At 39.1% G+C, this 17695-nt stretch overlaps 3 protein-coding genes across 3 annotated transcripts; 1 reads left to right on the top strand and 2 right to left on the bottom strand.

Moving 5' to 3' along the window:
- The first annotated feature begins 143 nt into the window (after nucleotides 1-143).
- On the top strand, nucleotides 144-3443 carry LOC125470791 (protein TAB2 homolog, chloroplastic-like). The gene is made up of 5 exons (XM_048570399.1): nucleotides 144-658; nucleotides 1179-1248; nucleotides 1810-1981; nucleotides 2109-2252; nucleotides 2505-3443. Exons 1-5 carry the CDS (start codon nucleotides 159-161, stop codon nucleotides 2762-2764), a joined length of 1146 nt encoding a protein of 381 aa, XP_048426356.1. The 5' UTR covers nucleotides 144-158; the 3' UTR covers nucleotides 2765-3443.
- On the bottom strand, nucleotides 3304-11055 carry LOC125470789. Its single transcript, XM_048570396.1, has 13 exons — nucleotides 10755-11055; nucleotides 10281-10635; nucleotides 9181-9358; nucleotides 9059-9108; nucleotides 8336-8428; nucleotides 8161-8249; nucleotides 7912-7990; nucleotides 7703-7785; nucleotides 7182-7260; nucleotides 6331-7072; nucleotides 4880-4951; nucleotides 4120-4744; nucleotides 3304-3836 (listed from the first exon to the last, which is right to left on the bottom strand). The coding sequence occupies exons 1-13, from the start codon at nucleotides 10784-10786 to the stop codon at nucleotides 3695-3697; spliced, it is 2619 nt and encodes an 872-aa protein (XP_048426353.1). The 5' UTR covers nucleotides 10787-11055; the 3' UTR covers nucleotides 3304-3694.
- Nucleotides 11056-11895: 840 nt separating this feature from the next.
- On the bottom strand, nucleotides 11896-15458 carry LOC103945893 (cation/H(+) antiporter 28). The gene is given in 5 exon segments (XM_048570188.1): nucleotides 11896-12612; nucleotides 12836-13176; nucleotides 13179-13425; nucleotides 13657-14661; nucleotides 15267-15458. Coding segments are annotated over 5 exon segments (2400 nt in total). The 3' UTR covers nucleotides 11896-11997.
- Nucleotides 15459-17695: the final 2237 nt, after the last annotated feature.

Below are 17695 nucleotides of genomic sequence, written 5' to 3'. Positions count from 1 at the left end.
CAATAAAAAAGCCCACTCATACTTTGTGGGCCATGAACTCCCTACCCGGGAGCCCACAATCATCTTCAAATATATGTGGTGGAGAAATAACCGCATTAACCGTCTTTTCTACTTCCCGCATACTCCTGTCAGTTCACTTCCTTGCTCTCACTACTTCCATGGCGAGCTTCAGCTTCAACACCACCAGAATCAGAACCCCCACCCTTCAATACCACAAACCCATCTCCAAGTTTGTCTACCGGGCAAAACCCATCAAAATCCCATCTCCTCTCTCCACCAATCCCTCAAAATCCCGGCCAAAACTCCGCTGTTTCCGTCCCAATTCCGTCTCGGAAAGCTCTTTTTCCACGACACAAGAAGCAGAGGAGGAGGAATTCGATGAAGTGGACGACGACCCAACGAAGGAGCTGAGCTACCTCGACCCGGAAACCGACCCGGAGAGCATTTCGGAGTGGGAGCTAGACTTCTGCTCCAGGCCGATTTTGGATATCAGAGGGAAGAAGGTGTGGGAGCTGGTGGTTTGTGACGAATCGCTGTCTCTGCAGTTTACGAAATATTTTCCAAACAACGTTATCAACAGCATTACTTTGAAGGATGCTATTGTGTCCATTAGTGACGAATTAGGTGTCCCTCTGCCGGATAAAATCCGCTACTTCAGGTAAATTTCTCCTGGTCGTAATCAGAACCATTCATTTTCTTAATCTTCATTTAAAGATCATCTCTACAAGTTAAATTGAACAAGGTTTAGTCATTCATATGTGTCGAACAAATTGACAAGTACGTTAATAACAAATGGGAGAGGTGCGCTCATGGGGTTGGCGCAACTATTGTCTTACTAGTTGTTACGAATCAGTAACAATGGCTTAAATTTTTCCAATTTTTTAACGAAATCAGCACGTTTGGAGCACATGTGAGGTGCTTTACGCTTGTAAAACTCCAATTTACCATCACATTGTCACTCAGGCGCGAAATATTTCGAAAAAAAAGTGATGAAATATAGTCATTGTTCTTTAATTGTAACAATTAGTAAACTAGAGGGTTAAAGTAGCAGAACTTCGCCGTTTATTTTGCGCATAATGTGTGCTTCTGTGGATTGTGCATGCTTGAGAAAGCATGTCAGCTGGGATTTGGTAATGGTTCCACTTTTATGATTGGTTTTGTTCAATTGGATTATGTAGGTCACAGATGCAGACAATTATCACAAAGGCATGTAACGAGCTCGGTATAAAGCCTATTCCCAGTAAACGGGTAAGCATGTTTTTCTTGTCAATTCTCTAATTTTCGGAACATATATACAGATTGAGGAAGCCTGTTTTTTTTTTTTTTTTTCAACCACAACTGATTACGAAGACATTTTTACTAATCAAGTAACTTAAGAAAGTTAGGCTAATAGCCTGCAGAATTTAGAGGGCCGCTACAGATGTACGTTGATGTTAGACTAGACTAGTGGTAATATTTACCTGCACTAAACACTCTCGATCAGCTCTCTTAGGAAGCATTTCTATGGTCTCGCTTCCTTTCTCCATCGCTTGTTGACATGGATTTTAATTTCCCCTTAAGGGAACAGCACAACAAGATGTTTTCACCAAACCAAGTAGTCGCTTTTTAAGATTTCTTTCAGACGAGCATTTCATTCATTCTCCCTTTTTTTTTAGCATATGTACCATTGAATTATGGCGATACTGCCACAGAGATGCCGAAGTTACACGTCTTTGAAACACTATCAACAGTTAGTAATGAAGCTTTTCGTTTTTCTGGTAGAACTGCTTTCTCTGTCTGGTTATTGTCTTAGAACATTGCTTTTTTCAGTGCCTATCGCTGCTTTTGTGGTTGGAAGAACGCTATGAGACAGTGTACACACGCCATCCTGGTTTCCAGAAAGGATCTAAGCCGCTCCTCGCATTGGATAACCCTTTCCCAATGGAACTTCCGGAAAATCTTGTTGGCGAGAAATGGGCCTTTGTTCAGTTGCCCTTTTCAGGTAAAGGACTTGCTAATGGTGACATTTCGACAAATATAACAAGTCACATTCTCTGACCTGCCTTATTCATCCGGTATTTCTTCTAAACATTTCATGTGCCCTTACTAATTCTAATTCCTGGTTTCAGCTGTTCAAGAGGAAATCTCATCCTTAGACACGAACCTCGTGTTTGGCGCAAGTCTAGATTTGGATTTGTTGGGGATTGAAATTGATGAGAAGACTTTGATTCCAGGATTGGCAGTTGCATCTTCACGTGCAAAACCGCTAGCAGGTGTTTACTCTCGACTATCATCTTCTTTTTTCTTATGCATATTTACTTGCATATATCCATACGCAGATGTCCTTCATACAGATAGCGTGACATGTTATGTCATTAGATTTTTAAATAAGAACCGTTGGTCTGAGTAAATTGACAAATATAACAGCTTCCTAATTCCTATTGCATCTTGTACAGTTTTGTTATGTTCGTCTAACAATAAGTCTATAAGGGATCCTGATCGCATCTTGCTATATGCTGGTGCAGCTTGGATGAATGGGTTGGAAGTTTGCTCAATTGAAGTCGATTTGTCACGGGCTCGCTTGCTTCTTTCCGTTGGAATCTCTGGCCGATATATTTACGCCACCTACAATAAAACTCCTGAAACAACAAGTGAAGCTGAAGCTTGGGAAGCAGCAAAGAAGGATTGCGGAGGCTTGCACTTCCTTGCAATCCAGGGGGACTTGGACGGGGATGATTGTGTCGGATTTTGGCTTCTACTAGACTTGCCACCTCCACCTGTATAGTTCTATCGGTCGAAAAGGTTTACGAAAGAAATAACTCCTACACATTAGTTTCTCAGTTATATTACTTCATATTTGAGAAGTGATTGCAAGAACTGCTTCGGAACGGACTTTCTTTTCGAGGGTTTTTAACTGTTAATGAGTTTTATGAATGGCCGAAAGAGGAAACTAAACTCGCTATCCGGCAAAGTTGGTTGCAGGGATCAAGGTCTCTCATGCAAACTAGGGCTCAGAGTGCCCGAGTTCTAGTACCGGGTCTGTCATCCTGGGTTCGGGATTACAGACCCAAAGTTATCCAATTGGACATTTACAACTTGTATGGCCTCTCCTCCGAAAGAGCTCTACCATCGTCACCACCACTCTTCCAGGTTCCACCAAAATCGACTCCCACTTGGGCGTAGTCAGCAATGAGGCACCACAATCTGCACGAACAATGACTCAAGGACGGGATGCTTTCTAATTGACGGACAAATTTCAGCCAACAAACTAACGCCGGAAGCATTCACTTCACCACTGTATTCAATTCCATCAACTTTCAAAGATGGTAAACGCATCTGGTCCGATACGAAAACAACTTTCATTCCTATCCTGTCTGTTACAGCGAATTCTGAAATATCAAAGTTCAAGTCGGGAGTATACAAATACATTTCGAGAATAAGGCAGCTTAGCTGTCTATAGAACATAAAAAAAAAAAAAAAAAAAAAAAACAAAAGAACGAAAGAAAACCTGCTTTCCTCATAATTTACCCTACTTGACCAGAACTAATTCTTCAAGGACGACGAAACTAAACAGCCCTGCACATACAAGCCACCGGATATACTACAACACGTTATCTCTTCCGCCCGTTTAGAGGCAAACGATTTCCATTCCATATTAATGTGGAAGGAAGTCTCCAGATGAGATTGATCATCACCGCCGACAAGTCGTACGTCCTCATGTTCTTGACCCTTTCTGCTTTTGAGATACAAATCGAACCCCTTGCTTCCCCAGTTCCAGGGATTTGACTTTGCCGTCATCTAGAGTAACAGATAAAGTTGACGTGCCTTCGATAACTTCGCTAACCACTCCCTTATGCCTGTACAAAAAAAAATAAGGGAACAAGGAAAGAAATCAGCACAAATGAACACACCAAAAGTTCTCTGAAAGTAACACTTGATACTGACAACCACGTCTTCATGGAAAATAATCATTTAACAGAAAATATGAACGACAACCCCTTCATGGCTAAATTGTTGGCATTACAAGTTTACAACTCAAGACATCCTTTTATATGTTAGTATGGACTGTAATATTTTGTTTTATTTTATTTAGGGTCCTATGAGACTGAGTAATACACTATACAGAAACAACAAACTCACCAGGAATTGTCAGATAGCTGCTGAACTTCAACTCGCTTTCCGATTGCATCTCTGCCCAATTTCTTCAATATCCAATTAACATCAATCTCATCCATTACATTATGAACTGATTGTGGCTTGGAATCATTCTCAACAAATGATGTCTTCTCCCCAAAAGATGACGGTCTCTTTCTTTTTGACCGCTGGCCCTTGACACAATTTTTTTCTTCCTCAAGATAAGAACTCTGATTTTCAATATTAGGTTTCTTGAGCTTAAACTTCAGCGAAGTTGGTTTGGTATCTTTTGACGAAGAATGTGACACAGGTGTTTGAGCATAAGCATCATTGGTTTCATTACGTATGTTAGACCTGCTATGTGAATGCTTCCGGGAATACACCCTGTCATTTCTTAAAGTCGGGACTTCACCTACAGGCACAGCTGCAGTCATGCCTCCTTCAATGCCTTTTCCAAAAGCAACAGGTGTCCGCTCAGGTTGAATGGCTTCATATCCATCAGCCTTATCCCCTCTTTCAAATTTGGGGTTCTGATCTGAAGCTCCTGACCTAACTTTTCCCAACTTTATAAAATTTCCTTCTCTCCCAGAAACCTTTGGAACTTTCAGTGGGCCAGAATAATCGCTTTTATCTGCACATTATAGAACATAACAAAGATTTCAATTACACAACATAAAAAAAAAAACATCAAGTTTTGACCAAATTATTAATCAAGTGAAAAAAGATCAAACTTTTCCACCATTCTAACGGGTTGCAATCCTTATACCTTTAGCATTAGCAGAACCATCATGTCTATCCACCATAACAGTTCCTCTCTGCTGGCTGGCATCTTCACCGCCTGCCCATGAATAGAAACACAAGTCATATATCTACATATACATACAATATAAACACACACACACACACACACACACACACAATATATATATATATAGGCTTTTTAGCCAAAATGGTCCCTAAGATTTGCATAACACATCACTTTGGTCCCTGAGATTTGAAATCAATAGAAGTGGTCCCTAAGATTGTCCATCATCAATCTTTTTGGTCATTCCGTGCAAAATTATGTTAAATAAGGATCAAAATGACAAATATACCCTCAATTTAATAAATAATGGACAAACTCAGGGACTAATTCTATTGATTTCAAATCTCAGGGACCAAAGTGAGGAGTTATGCAAATCTCAGGGACCATTTTGGCTAAAAAGCCTTACAGCCCTACATACATACATACATACATACATATATTTAGAGAGATAAAGATAAAGCATTATCTTAGATCTTCCCCCTTACTGGTAACTAGATATATAAGTAACTACACATAGAACAATGTAAAAGTAACAGAATATCACACCATCACTACCGATTTGCTTATCAACTCATTTGATTCTTCTTCATTATTCAGGAAGTTTTTACTTGCCTATTTCTATTTATTAATTAAAGTTGCCTGGCTACATCCACCATAAAGCAGCTACTTCTATTATTGGTTTTTGGCCCTCAAAACTAGAAACGATGGTTCTGGGCCTTAAAATTCAAGCGGTATTTCAAATAATATTGCAGTTCGGAAGAGAATAATGTTTGTTGGTCCCTTTTAACGGCTAAAACACTTCAGAAAGGAAAAACCCTGTATGTCTGACATACATTTTTGTCAATGTCAGCATAAATGTAGGCAGATTTTCAGGTGTCCATGAAGGAAACCAAGGTTTACACCCCAAATGTCCACCATCTCAGCGACACATCGCCAAGATATTCACAAGGCAGATGGATCTACCTTCCACTCCTACATCACTATTTGTGGCTTTAAAACCCCAAATTGACAACCCACACGACCTTTCTGGACACTGAATGAGAGATTGTAAAGAGGGCAGCAATGGGCAGATTTGATGAATGCTAGGTGGTTGTAAGAACATTCATTGGTATTCCTCTCGAACTCAAGCTAGAGTCAGAGCAAAAAGCAGTAATCTGTTATTACCTAATGTTCAATGATGGTATCATAATGTAAGCTTAGAATCACGTATCACAATACTATGATGCTGTGTATATCGAAAAAAGTTTAAGTTATATGTAAACTTACAATTTCAAAGAATTTTATCTAAACATATATAAGTGAGATACTCATCCTCTTCAATAAACTAAACTGATTTTTAACGTATTTTCTAATGACAATGCTAAAAGCAAGAAATAGAAAAAGCCAAGTACCACGTCATATAAAAGACATACCAATGGCAGTCACCAAATCTTGTTCTCTTTGACACGTTGAAGCATCAGATGTTGGAGACTTGGTCAAATTTATCTTCCGTGCACCAAAATTTATCACTAACTTCTTCCCTTTAACAGGCTTTGACTTGCCAGCATGCTTTCCAGTATCCTCTCCACTATCCAGAGCATGAGACTTACTCTTGACACGAACGGCTTTGGATGTTCTATCTTCATCACTTGCCATCACCTCATCAACAAACTTGTGCTTCAAAACACCTGGCTCATTGACAGAGCAAATCTCTTCGGTGTGGCTAATACTTCCAGCTATTGGAGAAGAATATAAGTCAAGTTCTGCATTTTTGTACGGTGGCACCTCATCATTCTTGTCATAGCCCAAGCTAGATCCGAAAGACTGAGGATCATCATGTCCTCCAAACCTCTGAATCACTTCAGTTTTACCAACGAAGAACTCCTGATATTCCTTTTTCTTAGCAGACACTTTATTTGAAGATTTTTTTCCACTGTCCTTGGTCTTTTTCGGTGACTTATCAACTAACCCCTTGAGAGATAATTTCAACGGACGCCCATACTCATTCTTTAATAATTGAGGTCCATTTTCTTCATCATCGGAATAGGGTGAAATAGAAAATATTTCTTCTTGAGTTGGCAATCCTGCAGCAGCCCTCAAGCTAAAAATTAAATCTTGCTCAGCTTTGTCTTTTCTCCTCCAAAGCTCTACCACAGCATCCTCATTATTCTTGACCTGTAAAAGAAATTCCAAGTAAGAAGTAAATCAAAGTTGAAAATTAAGATAAACAAAATGCAAGCAAAAGGGAGGGGAAAGCACAGATTACTATCTTATTTGAGCAAACCTGGTAGCATTCACCACGACATGTAGCACATTTGTACTGGAGATTTCCATCTAATTGATACAGCTGATATCTCTCGTCACTGAAAAAGTAAAGAAACCCTTTAAATGAAATAAGCAATCCCACATGGAAATGAAAATAACAATTCACCAATTATAAAGTAAAAGATTCAGTTGGATCATTTAGAATACATCAACAAAAGGGAGGAAGATTTACGATGAAGAATTCACTATATATGGAGAGAGAGAGGCTTATTGAACTGCTAGACAAACAGCCCAGACCATAAAGGCTAACTAAACACATTTGAGAGAGTAAAAACCGGTGGTGGAAATAGAAGTGTTTCCTCTAGATGTGTTCCATTAGTCTTTGCTAAATTACTAGGTCTACTGGGGAGATGTTTTATCACAAAACATTGGGGCCCAAAGTTCCATGGTACAAAACTACTCCCTTTGGGACCAAGAAAAAGTCAAGGCAGGCAGCAGGATAATACAGCAAAACTATAATGGGTCTATAAAAGTATGAACCTGATTCCATCACAATGGCAGTGCACCCAGCGCTGGCAAATATCACAGCAAACCATTGGTGTTGATTCCGAATCTCTATAAACCTACAAAATAGGATCACAAACCCATATTTATTTGTGTGCATATATCGCAACTAGATAGTATGAATATCAGGATTATATAAGGCAGGCATCATCATATATAACAAAAATCAAGCAATAAATTAATACCTTCAAGCACACAGGACAATAGTTCCCCTTCACAAATAATCTTCCACATGCATCACAGCAAGTGTATCCCAGAAACCATCTGTCAATGTAACAAGAAAGGAGTGAGTCCACCAGTACATGCTAAAGTAAAAGTACAAAATTTTATGATACTACAATGTTTCAAATTGCACAAGTAAAATAACAATCATCTTAGCACCTCCGTTGAAAGAAGAAAATAAACCCACAGTATACAATATTCATAATAAATACCTCACACTTAAGCCATTTCCCGGAACTTTTGACCCACAGCTGTGACACTGTGTATGTTTCGGGCACACATAAGGTCCAGGAGAAACATTCTGCAACATGAATGAGCAAAAGTAAGCATATTTTCCACATTTTGGAGCCCAGCATACAACTCAGAACTAATCAGTACACACCCTACCTTGTGTGAAGGATGTTGGCAGTAACAATGGTAAGCGCCATCACACCTTTTGCAAAACATAAGCTTGTTTGGATCTCCTGTTCTTCGGCATACCTGAAGAAAGAAATAAAATGATACAGTCAACTGCACTTAGTATGAACAACTTTCTACCATTAATGACCACATTACATTACCATCATACAGACAAAAACCCTATAGACAATTCCTAGTCCTTATAAAAGTTATATGGTGTCAATAATAAGTGCAGGTATCCTTTTGCAAGTTAATTTTTTTACCATGAGCTATTAGACAGCCTGTAGCTGCAAAATATTCTTATATTTCTCTTGATTCACATCAAGTTTCCCGTACAATCTTACAATTCAATTTGACTCCTTTTCTAGACAAATATAATACATGTAAGTTCTATATGTCATTTAATACTTGCACGCTTGATGATTTCTGCTAGATTCGAGATAAGAGAAGAAATGCCAAGATCCAAAAGAATTTCAAACTATTTTAGACATAACAGCAGAATACTAGAAAACATGATCGACCAGACCAAAAGAACGAAAAAGAGAGAAAACATGATCAGGAGTGCATTAGAGAACAGAAACATAAAACCTAAAAAATAAAAATTGCAGAGCAAAAAATAGGGACCATTTAAATTCTTTTGAAGGAAATGGAGGATTTGGACTTTCAAGCATGAATAAAAACAAGTCAATGTATGAATATTGCACCCATTACCTCACAAATTCGGCACAAGGGGCATGTCCATGAACTCCAGTCAAATAGATCTACAAAGAAGTCCAATTAATTCTCACATGCAAAATCTGTAGCCCTGGGAGAAAAAGGGAAGAGTGACTCACCTCTATGTTGAGACCAAACTTTTACGCAGTTCCTGTGGTACTTCTTGCCACAGGTTTTGCATGGAAGCATCCTTCTTGCTCTCTCACTTCCTTCATTTTCACCACAAAAGCATATCCGGCACATAACATTCACATTGGACTGAGCCTGCTCTTCACCCACAACGCCTCTTGAGGTGTCCTGTCAAATGCAAAAGGAACTGATATTTTCCAGTGCAACAAATACAGGAAGAACCAAAATATATAAACAGAAAAATAACAAGCAGATTTCAACACCCCAAACAACACCAAATGTATTACAATTGCAAACATATGTCAATAATATTCGATGTTCAGCAAAAATGCAAAGTCATAATGGGAAATCACATGTCTCAAGAAAAAAAACATAAAAAATGGTGCACGTTATCGAAGCCATGGACTGTTCAAAGTACTATAATGGAACATTCTATTAGGTCCGCTAAATATGAAGTCTTGTCTGTTCACACAACAGTAACGGTTATGCCACGAGAAGACATACTCTCCTTTGTGCGCAATCATAGAGTTATTTCCATCTGTTCCTAAAAAAATTCCCCTATTGAAAGGCTTTTGCTTTATCTCTCTTAATTTCTTATCGGTCAGTCCTACTGTTTTTCAAACATTAAATGCCCTGTAAAACCTCAAGAATCTACCTATTTTCTTCTAACAGATTTTGTTCCAAAACTGTCTTTGAATCAAAATACATCCGTATCTTCGTATCAATGCCATTAAACTTAGCAAATATAGAGGAATATAAAAATACAATAATAAACAGAAACTACAATTTAGAGAAACTCCCAATTATTACATATTCATTCAAATCCTCTTTTCCCAGACATGGCAAAGCGGAAACTTTAACTCGGGAGCAACCTCAAAATGTCAGTGTCAAGCAGAATTAACCGAAAACTTATCAGCATTAAGCAATCTCCAATTCAGTTTACAACTAAATACTCACTCTATCACATAACATGCATTCAGATACAAACACATATACAACAAGAGCCCCAAGAATTAGCTCCAAATCACACCACACTTAACACTTGAAACAATTCGAACAATAAAAAGGCAGTCAATTTCAAAAACCTCACCGACAAATAACCAGATTCGAATCGCCGAGCAAAGTCCTCAGCCGCGACCATATCCGCAGCAGCCTTGCGCTGGAGAGCAGCCCGCTTGGCCTGCGAGGAGGCGGCGGCGGCGGACTCATCCTCAACAAGGGCGGCGGCAACATCTCCAACGACGGAAGGCATAACCGGCTGGGGAGGCGGCGGCAAGACCTTCGGAACGGCGACCTGGACCGTTTTTCCATCGTCGCGGGCCCTAATTCCGGAGGGATCGATGAGAAAGTCGTGAAGCCGCAGCACGTCTTCGAGGAACGAGGCCTTGGCATTCCCAGTGGCGAGGGTTGGCGGAAACCCAAGCGCACAGTCGCAGATCCGCCGGCTTCACCAAAACAAAGAGAGAAGTTTTAGTCAGAGAGAGAAAAAGAGAGAAAGAGAGAGAGGCTTAAGAGAGAGAGAGAGAGAGAGGTTTTAGAGAGAGAGAGAGAGAGAGAGTTGTACCATGTAATTGGGCAGGCGACATGAAATGCCATATTGCGGTGAGGAGGAGGATTTAGATTCGAAAAAAATGATGGGTTTTAGGGATCGCCCCCCTTCCCTCCTTCTCCCTCCAACCCAAAATTTTTACTTGGAAAAATTAAAATTAAAATTGTTTTATAAAAATAAAATAAAATTTAGGAATTATAAATTTAAGGTGGGTAGCTATTACTGTGTGTGGGCAATACGATGAGTCGAGGACGAAGATTGTCGAGCGAGCGCGAGAGGAGAGAGAGAGGAGAGAGAGAGGGGGGGAAGGGCTTATGATTTTTTGTCTTTGTGGATTTGTTGTGTGTTGGACTTTTAATTTTGGGTTTATATGGTAATAATTGGGGCGGAGGGCCTCGTGCGTGTGGACTTGTCTTTTCGGGCTTTCATATGTTTTTCCCTTTTTTTTGCAGAGGAAGGGAAGAACAATGATTTTTTTTTCTTTAATTTGATTGAATTAGGAGAGACTCAATTGATAGAAATTGGGGTGGAATCAAGAAAAAGTTATGTATGATTTTTGTTTTTGTACTCAAAAAGATTTTATAGGTTGTATGTCGCTTATTTTGGTAACTTTTAGTTTATACACGTAAATATCTGAAACATATTTCGAAATTTTTTAGGTTATGCACGTAAATTATCAAAGCAATCATTTAGGCAAGCACATAAATTGTCAAACCCTAATGTAGCCCGCCTCTTAGCCCCATTTTTGGAGCCAACTCCTCAATTGCAATAATTGATTCAAATTCAGTAGTTATATTTGAAAACATCCAATTGTAGTTTAATTAAATTAACCAATAAATTTAAAACTAATAAAATATTGAGGGGGCTAGTTTAACCATTGCGATTGAAGATGGTATATGAGTATGGTTTAACATTGCTCATTCAAAAAATATAAATTTTTTACAATGTGACAATTCTGAACAAGACTATATTTAACCATTTTGGAAATGTCCTTAGAAAGGAAGATTGCACCCTAGCTAACTTGTATGGCCCAAATGTTGCGTTTGCGTTGTCTAAATAATTTACTTGTAGAAAATAAAAAACTTAAACGTAGCAGTCTTTAGACAGAAATGCCTTTGTTAATTTACAGTTTTCACTACCTCACATAGCTCCTCCTAAATTTCTATACAAACTACAATTTTCACAAACCATCTGTGGTAATTCCTTGCTACAATTGGCATCTAAAATTCTAAGCTATCTTTTGCTATGTTTGACACATTTACATGATCGAAAAGTCATCTTCAAGCCCATCTAGTTGTCCTTTTAGACTGTTTTCTTGGATGATCAAAACCGAGGTTCTCACCGAGAAATCAGAACCCGAAAGGACATCTCCGATTGGTCCCAACTCCGGACATTGCTGCCAGTCATTCATCCCGAATGTCAGAACCGAATTCACCCTTTCCCCTCGTCCCACTATAATGAGCGCGTACTGCCCGTCCAATTCCCTCAAGGTAGAATAGGTCTCGGCAGAATTGGCCATATGCTTCTCCATGTACGCAACTTGTCCACATGCGACATGTCTCTCGTAGAAGCTTGCGAAACACTCATCGTCAAGCCCCATTTCCTCTTCTTGCTCAGAACGGCTGACTGTGTAATTTCCAGGTCTGGCTGCCGCCTCTGAGTTAGCATCTACCAAGAATCTAATGACTGTGAGCTTTACACCTGCATGGCATGCTACACGACCTGCGTAGGCAAGTGCTTCTCTGTCGTCTTTTCCACCAATGAAAATGACTGCCACGCTGACAGAATGATCGTAAGTTCTTGGTAGTTTTTCAATCAGTCCAAGACCTCTGTCTACAAGAATCCCGACGGAGCATGGAGCATTCTTGAGGACCTGTTAAAACCATAGTTTATCATTAACTGATACCATGAGAAGTATGCTAAAACAGATAAGTCTAGAGAAATGAAGAACTTGGAAAATTGAGCAGATATTAACTCCTTTGGAGCCTAGAGAAAGATCATCGTCACAATTATGATCATGGTGCTTGAATTCTTGACTATTTTCTTCTAGAATTTGTAGCTGTTCGAATAATACTCAGCTGTCTGATATAGATTACCTTACGGTTCACATATCTGAAAGCAGAATTTCCGCTATCCAAGGTTCCATCTCCACGTTGAACCTTGTGAAATGGCAAGATGATGAGGGCTACCATTGAGTCCTCTGCCAGAATGCAAATATCCTGGGGCATGCCATTGATAGTCGAGAGTGCAAGCAACCGTTTGAGTGCCATACCATCTCCGCTCTCCCCTACATATGCTTGAACTGCAGCGGTGACTTGAGCTCTCATTTCTTTCACTCCTGTGTGAGTCACAGTCATGGTGTCCACCCCTTCTTCTTTTACCAGTGAGGCTGCTATTTCGTCTGTGAGTTCTATCACGTCTGTTACATACACCACAATCCAGGGTCAGCTGTCCCTCTAGATATCTCAATGAAGTTAATCATAGTACGAACATTTTGAGGCCCATGGAGGCATAGCAATATGCGAAGTTCGCTTGAAGGGTCAAGCAATTGCAGCGACATTCGATGAATAGGTGCCCGTTTCCTTGCACGCTTGATGATTTGCGCCACAACTGATGGTGCATGGACAACCGTGAAAAATATAGCTATTACCATCACAGTGCTGGTCGAAGTAGATGTTGTCCCAGCCTGCATACGATATCAGAAAAGCAAAACGCAACAAGATCAGCATGGTTCAAAAAATATGACCAATTTGATGGTGACGAATCACTCGTTAGTTCTCTGATAAGGAGGAAAAAGAGCATGATGCTAAATTAAACAGTACCATTGATAACTTTAGGAGTAAAATTGCCTCAGAAAATTGAGAAGGAAAAGGAAAGCAAATTTGAGAAAAATAAAATAGAGAGGTCAGAGACTAACTTGTTTTGCAGCAATGGCCAAGTATATGTGAAAATGGCCTTTGGTAGTGAGAAGAAGGCCGAGTGCAATAGATTCTGGCCACTGAAATCCCAACAACTTTCCACAGATGACAGTTCCAGCAACTTTTCCAACTGTTGCTATACCAAAAAGTACAAATAACCTTGCCCATGTCCCGAACTGGCCGGGTTGAAATTCCTTTAACACAGCTTCATAACCCATCCAGAAGAAAAAAATGGGATAGTAAATGGTAGATAACAAGTAGTTGATCTTGCCGATCACCCATTTCGATACCCTCCCCCCCTTTGGTAAGAAGGTTCCTGCCATAAATGCACTCAAGGCAGGATTGTATCCATAAATCGGCGAGCAGGCAATGACCAAGGCCATGAAAGCAAGAGCAAGCACTAGGTGTGAACCTTTCATGGGTTTGCCTTCGGGGTTTTCATTGTTGACCCAGTTCATGAAGATTGGTGAAACAAAGGCTGCAAAAAGCGTCTGGATCACCAATGCAGAACCCATCTCAACGGATGTTCGGACGCGTTCTGAAGTCTGTAAAACTCTCTCTCCAGATTCAACAGGCCAGAAGACATAACCAATTGAGAGGAGAAGAGTGGCTACGAAATCAGCGTGCATTCCTGCAGAAATGACAAGCTGGCCTATGTCTGACTTGCCTATTTTGAGACTCGTTATGAGACGTGTCAGTACAGGGGAGGCGGTGCTAGAGAGGACTGTGGAGAGGGAGAGAGTGAAATCAACCTTGAAACCGCCATCTGTAAACTGCAGAAATGGTGTTATAGCGCAGGCTAGGATGAATGTGGAGAGCATACCACCATAGGCCACTTTAGCATCCTTGGTTGGTTCTTTAAAGAGTATATATGGATCCATTTCTATGCCTAACACAAACATATAGCCGATCATGCCAAAATCAACAATGAAATTCAACGTTTTACTGCCTGAATCCGTTACTAGGTCGCGTATGAACCCTAAGTTTCCGATCAGCAGTCCTATCTGCGTACCATAAGAGATAACAAGAATTTAATCACAATAACAGTGGCAAGTGAGTAGCACCTAAAAGAAAACACCATCCAAGGTAGCGAAAGATGGTACTTTCGTGTTAAAAACGAAAGGTACAGTTTCTTTTCTGCATTCAGATCAACTCTACATTAAACTGCTACTCTCTAATGCAGCATTTAGATTCCAAACAATTAAAGAACATGAGAGCCGCCACAAGGCATACACGATTATGAAATAGGCCTTACTAGAATAAGGAAGGAAGCAAGTTTTCGTTTGATCAAATACTACAACAAAAAAAAAAACGCTTGATCCCATCTGCTATTCACACTCGTATGCACTCACAAGGGCCCTTTGAAAATGCTTCTGCAGACAAGCCGTTTTGCAAGAAACGCTTTTATTAAAAGCACGTGAAATTCTAAAATACTCGTAGGAGTGCATAATGACAAACTGAGAGTCCGAATAACATTTCCCACTATGAAATAAATTGACTGCCAACTTTTGAAATGAAAAGTGAAGAGGAAAACCAAAACAAAATCACGAGAACGAAATAAAAAACGAGGTGAATACATGTCGAGAAAGAGAGAGAGAGAGAGACTTACAACGGTGTCGGAGGTAATACGAGGCTGAGAATACGGCTTTAACAGGAAGTGGGATACGTTGCAGAGAGCATACATTAAGAAGAAACCCAGTGCATATTTTGCTACTTTTCCAAAAAGCTCTTTTAACTTGAGAGAACATGGTCCAACAATTGAAATCTTCTGAGAAGTATGAAACTCTTTCTTGCTGCCCATTTGTTTGCAATTGCAAGAGAATTTTTTGTTTTTGTTTTGTTGGGCTGGAAGTTTGCAATTGAGCATCCATGGCACAGTTAATTCTCTCTCTCTCTCTCTCTGTAGCTTGGCATTTGGCAGGGATGAGTTAGTGGTTCTGATCGATTGCCTATTGCTTTCTTTGAGGAGAAATTGAAGGAGAACGGCTAGGAGAGAGAGACATTTACAATGGTAGGCAGGTATTATTTCATAAATAAAAATTTTGAAAGCCAAAAAAAAAAAAAACAATGGTAGGCAGGCTATTAGATGCAATGCAACTAGATCCAAGGCTTGAAAACATTGTAAAAATATTTGTAGTAGGATCTTGACCATGGACGGCGGCAGCATGTGCCTACTCAAGGCAGTTGCCCCTCAGAAAACTCCTTTCGCGATGAAAAGTTGCTTCAACGACTAAAAATATAAGTTACCCTCTCACATTCTATATTTTTCCTACCTTCTCACCTTTTCTATTCATGTAACTTTTTTCATTAGCGTTTTGAACACCAATTACGCAAAATCATGTAGTTGGACAATAAGTTGATAACATTGTATCGAATTTTCAATTTTTAATTTCGTCATTTAAAGTTAACTCCACTAAACAATGTTTATGGCTACGTCCATGATCTTGACCCTACTTGCTAAATAATGAGTGGTGCTAATTTTATCCACCTATCTTACTTGTCAACGACGTTATAACTAAAATATAGAGCCACAATATCAACACATGAAAATTAGTAATGTGCCATAATGTATAGTCTTGGGAATTTCAGGCAAAGCCCCTTCAAAAGTGGTATCGCCATATGTGCTGAAGTTCGACAAGATATATGTGCGCGCCCGTGGTTGATTCTCTACGTCGTCTATGGCCGTGGAGGAGCATATCTCTTCCTTCTCTAGACAGACTCCCTGATCTCGTGTATATTGGAGAATAGTTCCAATAGACGGGCACAGAAAGAAGAGAGAGGGTTTAGGGTTAGGGTTTTTCCGCAACGGACAGTTGATTGGAGGAAGAACTGAGGAAACACGAGTTATGTTTGGGAGACTATCTATTTCAATACTATTTTGTAAAAGCTTTTTAGTCAAAATGGTCTATGAAATTATCTAGCATCAATTATTTTGGTCATGTCATTAAAAAACTCCGTTAAGTTGAGGGTATAACACATAACTTTGATTTCTGAGATTTGCATAACACATATTTTTGGTCATTGAGATTTACATAACACATAACTTTGGTCTCTGAGATTATCCAGCATCCATCATTTTGATTCTTCCATTAAAAAGCTCATGAACCACTTAACAGAGTTTTTTAGTGGAATGATCAAAATAATGGATGGTGGACAATTTCAAGAATCACTTCTATTGATTTTAAATCTCAATGATCAAAATTATATATTATGAAAATCTTATTGAACCATTTTGGTTCAAAAGCTTTTTGTAAATGATATGTGATTGTTGACAATTAAATTAATGAAATTTTGCTTCTTCTATTCAAGAGTGACAGATCGATGAGCCTTCACGTCTGGAGACGTCAAGCTGACACTCCATTTCCCAATCGTAAACTCTAAAAATAACTCTTATCATTAAAAAGTCGGTGGGTTTCATGACGTTAACAATAGTCAATAAAAGTCTATGAAATCTATAAATGTCTTATCACATGAAAAAAATAAAAAAAACCTCCGCAAAAGCCTATATAAATCTTAATACAATTAACCTTCAAAACGTCAACAGAGTACATAATAAAGAACCATATAAAACCTCATACAGGTAAACCGCATGTGCTCTATGCTATTTGATTTGTGTTTTTTCACGTGTTAAGTTTTAAAATTCGTCACATGTTAAATGACGTATTTAGAGTATGAATCCACATAAGAACTAAGCATGTGTTTAGAATTAATTAAACTACTCCTTATATTATTAATTAGTTCTATGAGGGAATCCATAACCCAAATGATCGACTTCTCTGAATAGGATAAAAAAATATTTATTTAGCTTGAACGCATGTACCTAACATTATTCTATATATAAACACGAGTTTCACTTATTTATCATATCACTCTAAATTAAGTTGACTTTCTTCAAAATGTTTGATTCAAATTCACAATTTAGAAACACATAAGCATTTGTCTAATAGCACAGGTATGTAGTTGACACGTCATATCACTAATGTGGGTCAAACAATCCAAGGCTACATGTTCCGCCATAACCAAAGAAGTATAATTCAA

This window comes from the organism of the source record quoted next, unplaced genomic scaffold (genome assembly GCF_019419815.1).
Source record: "Pyrus x bretschneideri cultivar Hongxiangsu unplaced genomic scaffold, Pyrus_bretschneideri_v1 Contig52, whole genome shotgun sequence".
In the NCBI taxonomy this organism is placed as follows: domain Eukaryota; kingdom Viridiplantae; phylum Streptophyta; class Magnoliopsida; order Rosales; family Rosaceae; genus Pyrus; species Pyrus x bretschneideri.
Note: the sequence above shows the minus strand (reverse complement) of the source record. Positions and strands in the feature narration are given on the sequence as shown.

Bases quoted from the DNA above. Each gene is read 5' to 3' on its own strand.
- LOC125470791 (XM_048570399.1), top strand. From the start codon at position 159: ATGGCGAGCTTCAGCTTCAACACCACCAGAATCAGAACCCCCACCCTT. The intron at 659-1,178 runs GTAAATTTCTCC...TGGATTATGTAG, and splicing joins GATAAAATCCGCTACTTCAG to GTCACAGATGCAGACAATTA. The intron at 1,982-2,108 runs GTAAAGGACTTG...TCCTGGTTTCAG, and splicing joins TGTTCAGTTGCCCTTTTCAG to CTGTTCAAGAGGAAATCTCA.
- LOC125470789 (XM_048570396.1), bottom strand. From the start codon at position 10,786: ATGGCATTTCATGTCGCCTGCCCAATTACATG. The intron at 8,429-9,058 runs GTAATGGGTGCA...TTCTTTCTTCAG, and splicing joins CCTTGTGCCGAATTTGTGAG to GTATGCCGAAGAACAGGAGA. The intron at 4,952-6,330 runs GTATGTCTTTTA...ATTCATGGGCAG, and splicing joins AGATTTGGTGACTGCCATTG to GCGGTGAAGATGCCAGCCAG.